The 10,709-nt window shown below is 38.0% G+C and overlaps 1 protein-coding gene across 1 annotated transcript in view; it reads left to right on the top strand.

The window, feature by feature from the left end:
- HMCN1 (hemicentin 1) overlaps nt 1-8,924 on the top strand; it is a 461,695-nt gene extending 452,771 nt beyond the window's left edge. The window contains exons 105-107 of the mRNA XM_011934184.1: nt 191-310; nt 5,892-6,018; nt 7,488-8,924. Of these exons, the coding sequence (XP_011789574.1) occupies nt 191-310; nt 5,892-6,018; nt 7,488-7,854 (614 nt within the window). The 3' untranslated portion in view covers nt 7,855-8,924. The remainder of the gene's footprint in view (nt 1-190; nt 311-5,891; nt 6,019-7,487) is intronic.
- The last annotated feature ends 1,785 nt before the right edge of the window (nt 8,925-10,709 follow it).

The following is a 10,709-nucleotide window of genomic DNA, read 5'->3' on the forward strand; positions in this document are numbered from 1 at the left end:
AGTACTATATTCAATATTTTTATAACATAAAAAAACTTGATAGAAAATAGCTCTGAGCATTTTTTAACACATGAGTATAAAATCACCAAGAAGTTTTTCTAATGTATATCAACAACTTGATGAGAGTTGGCTCTGTCACAGTGTCTGCTTTTTTCTTGTGTGGTGATAACTCTGTCATCTTCCTGAACAGATATTGATGAATGTGAAAATACAGATGCCTGCCAGCATGAGTGTAAGAATACCTTTGGAAGTTATCAATGCATCTGCCCACCTGGCTATCAACTCACACTCAATGGAAAGACATGCCAAGGTGAGAAAACATTGGGATGTTTATTGTTGCAACTTGACTAAAAACCAACAGAGAGTGTGAGAAGTTTTTTTTTGAATAATCATTCTCCTAGTGGCTTCCCCTTCTTTCCCATTCCCATGGGTCAGAATTATGTTCAAATATTGCTTTTGCAAGCAGGAGAAGCAATGGGAGAGGAAGTAAGCAAAGAAAATAGTTGAGAAACATTTTTGGAATGGTCTTACTAGAAGGAGCAAAAATGCCTAAGCCAGTTCATATTATATATTTTTAAACCTTAATGGGAATAGATCTCTTCAAACTTTTTTTTTACACTTCCACTAAAATGGAAGTGAAAAATGAGAAGGTTACTCAGTAAATTTACTTCAGTGTTAGACATTATTTTATATGTGGTCCCTCTTATTAAACTTATTTTTAGAGTGATCAGTTTGGTAGTCAATTAAATGATTCATTCATTCGTTGAGTCTACATTGATGTGGAACAATTATGTGCTAGCATTGCAGGATTTAAACAGATAAATAAGACACAGTCTTCCCCTTTAAGAGTTTACAGGCTAGTGGAGACAGACATGTAAATAAATCAAAATATAGCTTATTGGTTCCATAACAGAGTTTTGGGCAAGTGTAGCAATGACAAAAAAAAAATCAAATTTCGATTGCATTTTTTTCTCTTTATGGGATTCACAAAAGACTTGCTGGGATGCAGCTCATGGAAAATGAGTTCCAGGAGGCAAAACCAGTATAGACAATGGCTTCACCCTAGTTACCATGAGCACTGCCACCTTACCCCACACCACCCTACCCCACCCATTCACTCATTCACACTCCCTGAGAGCCCCAACTGGGTCATGTGGGCTGGAGATGAAACATCAAGTTGAGCAGTAACTTTTGCTTTGGGCCATCAGTCACCAAACATTTTTAAGAACCTACCCCATGCAGAGAATTTTACTCAGATTTGAAGTACTGAATAATTTATTTAATCATATTGTTATCTTTTTCCAAAGCAACTGTTATTTCATTTTAATCAGCAGTATAAATATGTCAAGGGCTATAATTTGCACCCATTCTAATGGGCACCTATTAGATAATTTGTACCCATTCTGAAACTAATTCTCAGAGTGATTATGTGAGCCTTGATGTCCTAGAATAATCAAGAGCAGAGGTAGGACTTGACCTCAGATCTATATGTCTAGAATAGTCCTTTGTCTCCTGGGACTCTGTGAGCACCAGGAGCATTGCACTGAGGCAGCAGGATGGGGTGAGAGCACTTTATCCAGATGTGATCACTTTTCCCAGTTCTTCAACCCAAGAGTCTTCCTGAAGGAGTGGCGTTGCCCACACTAAAACCACACCCCCTCCGGGTACTCCAGGCACCACGGAAGGCAACAGGGCAGATACTGAAGCATTTGGAATAACCACTGAAACATAAAACCCCTTAGCCAGATTTTAAAGGGTTATATTTTATTCTCATTGGAGAATTTTTCTCCCTTTCTAAATTGTGCCCGTTTTTTTTTTAATTGCTTTTGTCACTTATTTAGTTCCAAACATTCTTCAGCTTTCAGTTGTGCTACAGAGAGTGGAAAATAACATGGACAAATCAGAAACAGGTGTCACTTGAAATGTTTGCAATTTAAATGGGTTACATATTTTTGTGGTTTTAAAAAGACTTGAGAGAAAACAATTATGCCTTTTTCTTTGCCCTAAAGAATAACTTGCATTCTTTTTATAGTTTTAGAAAGTGTTTGAGGCATTTATAAGGAACCAAAGACTGCTTTTTATTTGCATATGGTTTTTTAAAAGATTTAGAAATTACTGATACAAATGTCAGTAAAAGGGAAATTAAAGTGAATTTGACATTGAACAAGGACAGAAACTCTAGTCAAAAGTGAAAGTCACCAGACTGCAAAATGAAAAAAAGCATGACCAATCAAGAATTGCCTAAGATGCAGAGAGGAGAAACTAAAGGATCCTTATGCTAATTTTATGCACCACTAATCTACTTCTGAAAATTTGGAAACATATGAGCACTGCATTTAAAATGAGTGCTCTTATTCATCCGTGTTTTAAAAATGCAGTGCATGTTTAACAAGAATCTAAATTACTTATATTTTCTATAAGACAGATGTTTCAAGTATGTTTATCCTAAATTATTTTTTTTAGTATTCAGAAGCACTTGGTTAAATACATTCATATGTTCTAAAGCTGTTAATATAAAAATTTTCAGCTCATTTTGGGATTCTTTTCTTGTAGCAGTATGTTACAAAATACTTTCATTTCAATCGTAATTTTCTTAAATAGAAACCAGACATCACATCATCCATGAACAGAAGACAACACAGTATCTATTTATTTTTCTGTCTTCTGTTTTCTAAGAATAGTGAGTAGAGTAAATGAGTAGAGTGAGTGAATTTCTAGAGAGAGTGCTTCACCCTGAGGAGAGGGTAATAGACCAGAGACAGAAGAGGGCCACCTGCCCAGCACCTCAGTACTTAGGAAAGCTTTTTAATAGAAAGTGTATATTTCTATATTAGATTCTGATATTTCTTTATAGATTCATATTTACCCAATGAAAATATATCATAAGGTAACTACTAAATAACAACTTATTAGGCACACTGATGTGCATCCAGCTTCCAGTCTCCACACCACCACTATCATGGTCCCCTGCAGCCCACTGCCTTCATGTTTCTGCAAGAGTTCATGATGAAAATGAGATAAAATTCATGTGGATGATGAATATGAAGAGAAAAATTTTTAATGAGAGAAGGAAGATAAGGCTAATTGAATTTCACATTTTTCTAGAAGGCTTTTCACATCACTGAGACAATCTCATTTTGTCAGGGAGATTAAGCCCTCCTGACTGATAAAATCATAATTAGAAATTGTTTCACAGAGCCAGTAGGCAAGAATTAACTGAAATAAAAAGTTGTTTCACATTGTGTTTCATTCCTGTAGGAAAACTAATCCTAGTATAATACTAGTAATAGCATACTACATCATTGTCAGCACACATAACTAACAAGTTATTTACTCCATATCATTCTAACCAGTATCTTTTTACTTTGTGCAGACTTATTGTTTTAAGTAAATAATTACATTGTCTGTGTTTTTCTCAGAAAACAACATATTTGGAGCCAAATCTAAAATGCTTATTTTTGTATCAAGTCCCAATATAAATACCATTATCCAACTACCAGGTTATGTACTACTGTACAGTGACGTCATAGTAACACATGCCCATTGTTTGTAGGACAGCTTCCATGATAGAAATGCATCTGACCTTCAGGACCCACCTCTGGAGAACCAATTCAGTCCATTTAATTGTCATTTTTCCCTCTTTTATATCAGGATCAATGCTATATGCAGCCAATTGACTTAGACTTTGAAAACCTTATACTTTACTCATACTTTTAAAAATTAACCACTAAAGTTTCTTATAAGTTTAAATAGTTGTAAAGGATGTGAATTCTGGCACTGTTATACGGATTGTTATCTTAATGTGCACAAGCTTTAAATATGTTTTCATCAAAACTTCAGAGCTGCAGGTTTAACTCCCTCAGTTAATGGAAGGTGGCCACTATATATGAAAGTCTGTATTCTTGGCAAATTAATCAGATCTACTGTCAGAAAAAGTCGAAGGTGATTTTTCTGTTCAAACAAAAATGTTAGTAAGTGTCCCCATGACAGCCAACTCACTTCCAAAATCTAATTCAAAATAGCGAGCTAATGGGAGGCTGAGGCAGGTGGATCACCTAAGGTCAGGGGTTCGAGACCAGCCTGGCCAACATGGTGAAATTCCATCTCTACTAAAAATACAAAAGTTAGCCAGGCATGGTGATGCATGCCTGTAGTCCCAGCTACTCAGGAAGCTGAGGCAGGAGAATCACTTGAGCCCAGGAGGCAGAGCTTGCAGCGAACCAAGAGAATGCCACTACACTCCAGCCTGGGCAACACAGTGAGACTCCATCTCAAAAAATAAAATAAAATAGTGAGCTAAGACCATTGGTTTGTGGCCATGATAAAATAAGGCCTGCCACCATCAGTCTTTATTACCAATATGCTTACTGTGTTTATCTTCTGAGATTAGTTGAAACCTGTCTTTGTAAATCAGAAGAAGGGTGGAAACAGGGAGAAGGGAATAGAGACCTTCAGGCCATGAGATGTTCTCAGGCAAAATGAGCGGAGAATTATGGAAAATGAGAATATGGGAATCGATTCCCTGAAATATTCGCCTGCATTCATACTGCTAGAAAATATTCGTCACCAGGGAAAATATGCATCACCAGGGAAATGAGGATGCCCCAGTATGAAAACCACTGCTCTAAAATACCATTCTTACCTTTGGGATCTTAAAATTCCTTAAAAATTGTGTTGAACTCCATGGACCCTCTTTCCAGAAAATCCATCAATCAATCTCACATTGTTTGTCTGTCTCATACACACACGCAAACATTTTCATTTACAGATCCCCTGATACTCAAAAATAAACCCCAAATTAAGAATCATGGCTCAAAAACACTCATTTTCATGAAGAACTTAAAGTGTGTTTCTACTTAACAACTTAGTGTAGAAAACAACAAAATAAAGAGTATTTCGCCAGGCGCGGTGGCTCACGCCTGTAATCCCAGCACGGATCACGAGGTCAGGAGATCGAGACCATCCTGGTGAACATGGTGAAACCCCGTCTCTACTAAAAATACAAAAAAAATAGCCAGGCGTGGTGGCGGGCGCCTGTAGCCCCAGCTACTGGGGAGGCTGAGGCAGAAGAATGGTGTGAACCCGGGAGGTGGAGCTTGCAGTGAGCCGAGATTGCGCCACTGCACTCCAGCCTGGGCGACAGAGCGAGACTCCATCTCAAAAAAAAAAAAAAGAGTATTTCATTTGCATATTTTCCCCATACCATTACCCTAAGGAGACCATCCCACTACCATAACAACAGAGGATAGACTCAACACAATCCAGATCCAGGTGAACTGTTCCATTTGATCAGCTTACTTTGTGGTGCCTGGGCCATGTATTTGATCCTGTTTTGTTTGTCTCTCTCCTCAAGATCTGACTAGCCTGTACCATCTCTCCCGAACTTATAACTTGACTCCTTTCATATCTCAGACCCTATTTTCCACTCAACAATTTGACATTATAAAACAAAACAGTAGGCAAAAATCACTCACATTTTAAGAAGATTCTTCACTTTGCAAAAAATATTCACAACTGTCCTTTAAATTTTTGGTTTGTTCATAGTGCATTTAAAATATTACTTGCTTTATAAAACTCAAATGCACGGTATTGCCCAAATATAAAGGACACCAGAGAGCTCTTAATATCTCCCCATCTACTTTTATAGCTCTCATTTTTTTTATATCCTTTCACATAAAGAAATATGTGCTTGAGGCAATCTGGGAAAAAACCCCACCAGGTGTCATGATCCCCATTTTGTGGTTGAAGAAGCTTAGATAGGACTAAGTTCATTCATGGGAGGAGAAGGCTAGCCCTCCACCTTCCAGTCACACATCCACAGTGCCCGCTCTGATGGCCTTCTCTCACCCTCATTGCTGATGCTGCATGTTCCCTGTACTGTCTGTCCCTAGATATCAATGAGTGTCTGGAGCAGAATGTACACTGTGGGCCCAATCGCATGTGCTTCAACATGAGAGGAAGCTACCAGTGCATCGATACACCCTGTCCGCCCAACTACCAACGGGATCCTGTTTCAGGGTATGTCTTGCCTTCTCATCCCAGACAGGCTTTTGAAAATCCTTCCTCCCACTCCTTGACCAACATAAACTTTGTCTCTTGTCACATGTAACTCACAGGAAGTCACTAACTCCAGGAAGATGTGGGGTTACAGTAAGTATTCTCTTCAATGAGTGGGCAAGAAATGAGCTCATCCTGCAGCAGCCACTGCCACCCAAGCTCACTCTTGGCTGCCAGTGTTGCCTGAAGCAGTCTTCCCAGCATATAACATGTAACATGGTGGGTTCTGCCTCAGCAGCAAGTTTTTCGTTTCTGTTGTGTTGCCTCAGGGTGGTAAGGGCTCTGCACACTCAGAGCCCACCATGAGGCACCTTTTCTGTTGTTCCACTGACTCACCACTCCTTGAGAATGGAGATGAGCATCTGAAGATGAGTCAGTCGTCTGCCCATTCATACATCATCTTGCTTATATTTCCTTCTGTCTGAAACAGGCTTTTCTGCATTCTGAATAAACTACCATTCTATTTTCTCTCTTTCCTTCCAGAAATGTTGTACTGTATCCAGGTACCAAGTTAACAGGGTGATTGAAAACAAGTGATAATGTTCCTCTTGGGTAGGTCCAGCTAATAGGAAGGTGTTTCTGAAACCAAATACTGGCTGGAGCTCACTTTGTTTCCCTCTTGGTAATGCTTACCAAGTTACTGCGGCATAGTCAAGTGTGGACTGCCCAGAATCCACCAAAAACCTATTTGCGATTGGTCTGATGAGATGTGGAATAGGAAGGAGAAAACTGAAAATACAGACTTAACAAAACCTCTAAAAATACTATGACTGCAGAATCCTATCTTCATAAAACGGTCCTCTGTGCATTTTTCCCCCTCTTTATTACCATCGGTTTCTGGCAAACAATTTAAAAGTCATCATGACTCAAAAAGCAGTCAACATGCGCTCTGGTAAAAGAAAATAAAGCGTTTTAATCTACAATAATGTGAACGACAATTACAAAAGAAGTGCCCCTTCCCCACCAGAAATCCTAATTGACCTTTTATTATTTTTAGAAAAATAAAATATCAATATATTTTGTTTCACCTTTCAAACAGTGTTAGGATACTATATAATTAAAAAGTAGTTTGTATTCCTCTTTAAGAAGTACGTGTTTCCAATATATATGCAGATGCTTTTATTTCCAAAACTGACTTTTCATTTTAAAGAAAATACTCTTGTGGCATTCATACTTACTTCAATGGCTCAGACACTTCTGCTTTTAATGGAGCTGCAAGATAGATATTTGACTTCACACCAGCATCTTCTCCTAGTCATCTGGTGTCTGGTTTGAGTTAGTGACACAGAACACGACTGAGTCTTACCGCTTTTAGAACAAGGCTGCCTCCTGCATGCAGTGCCTGAAAGTTGTCATGGATCACGATCACCTGCATCATGCCACCTCCTGCTTCCAGATAACTATGTATTTCATATGTTTGTTGTTCTTAGGTTCTGCCTCAAGAACTGTCCACCCAATGATTTGGAATGTGCCTTGAGTCCATATGCTTTGGAATACAAACTCGTCTCCCTCCCATTTGGAATAGCCACCAATCAAGATTTAATCCGGCTGGTTGCCTACACGCAGGATGGAGTGATGCATCCCAGGACAACTTTCCTCATGATAGATGAGGAACAGACTGTTCCTTTTGCCTTGAGGGATGAAAACCTGAAAGGAGTGGTGTATACAACACGACCACTACGAGAAGCAGAGACCTACCGCATGAGGGTCCGAGCCTCATCCTACAGTGCCAACGGGACCATTGAATATCAGACCACATTCATAGTTTATATAGCTGTGTCTGTCTATCCATACTAAGGAACTCTCCAAAGCCTATTCTACATATTTAAACCGTATTAATCATGACAATCAAGCCCCCTTCCAGATTACTGTCTCTTGAACAGTTGCAATCTTGGCAACTTGAAAATGGTGCTACACTCTGTTTTGTGTGCCTTCCTTGGTACTTCTGAGGTGTTTTCATGATCCCACCATGGTCGTATCTTGAAGTAGGGTCTAGAAAAGTCCCTTATTATTTTATTTATTACACTGGAGCAGTTACTTCCCAAAGATTACTCTGAACATCTAACAGGACCTATCAGTGACGGTTTATAGTAGTGTAGTACCTAGGATCATTTTCCTGAAAGCCAAACCAAACAACAAAAAACAAAGACAACTGATTCAGAGTCAAATAGAGTTTTTGAGCATTTGACTATTTTTAGAATCATAAAATTAGTTACTAAGTATTTTGAGCAAAGCTTATAAAATAACTTATGGCTATTTTTGTAAGTATTGATACATTATAATAGGACTTACCTATTTTCATTTTAAGGAGAAAAGCACCACTCATTTTTAAAAATATAGTACAGTTACTAGAAGTCTTGTTTGATCCCAAATGGTGCTTATCTTGACTGAACATTCAGAAGAAGGATATTATTTTCAGTGATTTTGTGAGATCAGCTGAACCACTTATGAAAATAATAAAAAAAAAAATCGCTTTGCCCTCACGACAGTTGTTCAGGGCATGGAACTTTAACATTTTAATGTAAACTTTCATCCAGTTAACTTCATAACTTTTACATTCCAGAATTTTTTATTTTCCTGTCAATGAAAACAATTTTTAAAGATACCAGTGGGACAGGTTTGTTTTACTAAAAATCTCATATGTTCAAATTAACATAAATGTTAAACGTCAATACACTGTACATGGTGGTAATAGACTCTAAGCAATTGCCAAGATGTATTCTATTTTTATGAAGTGTATATATATATTACCTTAGTGTGCATTTTCTATGTAATATCTTGATGGACTCTTTTATAAAATTATTTTATAAAAAAAAAACAATATTATACTAAAATCAGCCTCAATAAATTTTCACATTTTTTCATAACCTTTTGAAGAACCTAAAATTTGTTTCCTTACAGCTAAAACAGGGATTAAATTTAAAGTCATACACATAAACAGACACACAATTCATGAGATCCCTTGAGATAGAGGTAGCATTACATTTTACCACATTTTATAGGTCAGGATCCTAGGACAGACATAACTTAAGTAACTTTCTTAAGACAAGACAGCTAGTGAGTGGCAGAAATGTCCTACCTCACCTGTTATGACTCCCACTACATAAGTTTTTCATCTACATAAACAGCGTTTTTTATATCTTATCTCAAGTGAATTCATCTCCTGTGATATTAAACTAGTGAAGGCCTAATCGTGAGCTATGATTGAAGGATTTTTAACCTAGAATCACATTATTCAAAGAAACCTGGAAAAAATATCCACTCCACAGTCCAGCTGTCAGTCAGGTGATTGACTAAATCAGTGTTTACCAAAGAATGTTCTACAGAATACTAGTCTAGTAAAGGTGTTTTTAGTCACAAGTGTTCTATGATCAAACAAATTTGAAAAATACTACATAACATGTCCTCCTATTAAAGATTTTCTGTCAACACTAACAATTAAAGAAACTTAGAAGTTCAGCAGTGAACAGGTTGAGTTGATTCAAGCCAACATTTTCTGAAAGATTTAATCCCAAACCTTTTTTTCCCTAATACATTATCTCACTGAACACTTGGGGAAATGCTGATGTAATACGGTCAAGACGTCTGCTTCATGCCTAAATCCTTAGAAAGGACATTTTTATAACTAAGTACTTTGGTAAACAACTCCAACACCTGACCCTGACCATTGAGCTTCTTTCTAAAATTAAACCACATTAGTTTTGCTCATTTCCTCTGTCCAACATTCTACAAGCATAGAAACTGACAGGACAGTGACCAGACATGAGCTACTGCATAGTCATTAGTAGGAACAGACTTCTGGTTACTACAGTATTTGATTTGGAAATTCCTATTTGGGGAGCCAAAAGATCCAGTCAGAATCTTGACTTTAACCAAGTACTTTTGGCAACATTTCCTTGAAAATCCTCAAGCATGCCAGTGGTTGAGCAGAGGTAGGCAATGAAATCAATCACCAACCGTGAAAGTTCCCTCAGGATACAGAACAGAGTGAGGAAGCCCTCCTTCATGACATCTAGCAGAGCTGCGAGGAGCAAGCCTCCATCTTGTATATTGCGGTGACAGTCCTCTGAGCTTGCACACTCCACAGATACCCTAGATAGGATGACTAGCAGAAAGGAGAAGGTCTCCAAAGGAAGGAAACTAAGAGAGCAAATTAGAGATCTAATAGGTAATCTCTGACTCGCACACATTCAATCCAAATGAAGTCTACCTACAGTATAATTACTTAATCTGATATTAACCTAAACAGAAGTGTGATCTCCACCAATGGTCAACAAACTTTTCTATAAAGATACAGACAGTAAATATTTTAGGCCCTCTAGGCCATGTGGTCTCTATTGCTACTACTCAAGTCTGTTGTTTAGCATGAGAGCAGCCGTGGACAGCACATAAACATGTGCTCCAGTAACACTTGATTTACAAAACCTGGCTGGATTTAGCCTGCAAGGTCATAGTTTAGCTCTGATCTACAAACTGGGTATAAATCTTTTTAACATTCACAACAGCCCAATCTGAGCTCAGAGCACACATGACAGTCAAGGCTCTGACCAGTTTTGTAGCAGGATGCTGGCCTCAGCATGTGCAAGCCTTCCACATCTCTAAAACTTGTTCTCATTCTTTACATTAACCCAGCAGCAGACTTAGCTGTTAGG

This window comes from Colobus angolensis, unplaced genomic scaffold (assembly GCF_000951035.1).
Source record: "Colobus angolensis palliatus isolate OR3802 unplaced genomic scaffold, Cang.pa_1.0 Scaffold132, whole genome shotgun sequence".
NCBI lineage: Eukaryota > Metazoa > Chordata > Mammalia > Primates > Cercopithecidae > Colobus > Colobus angolensis.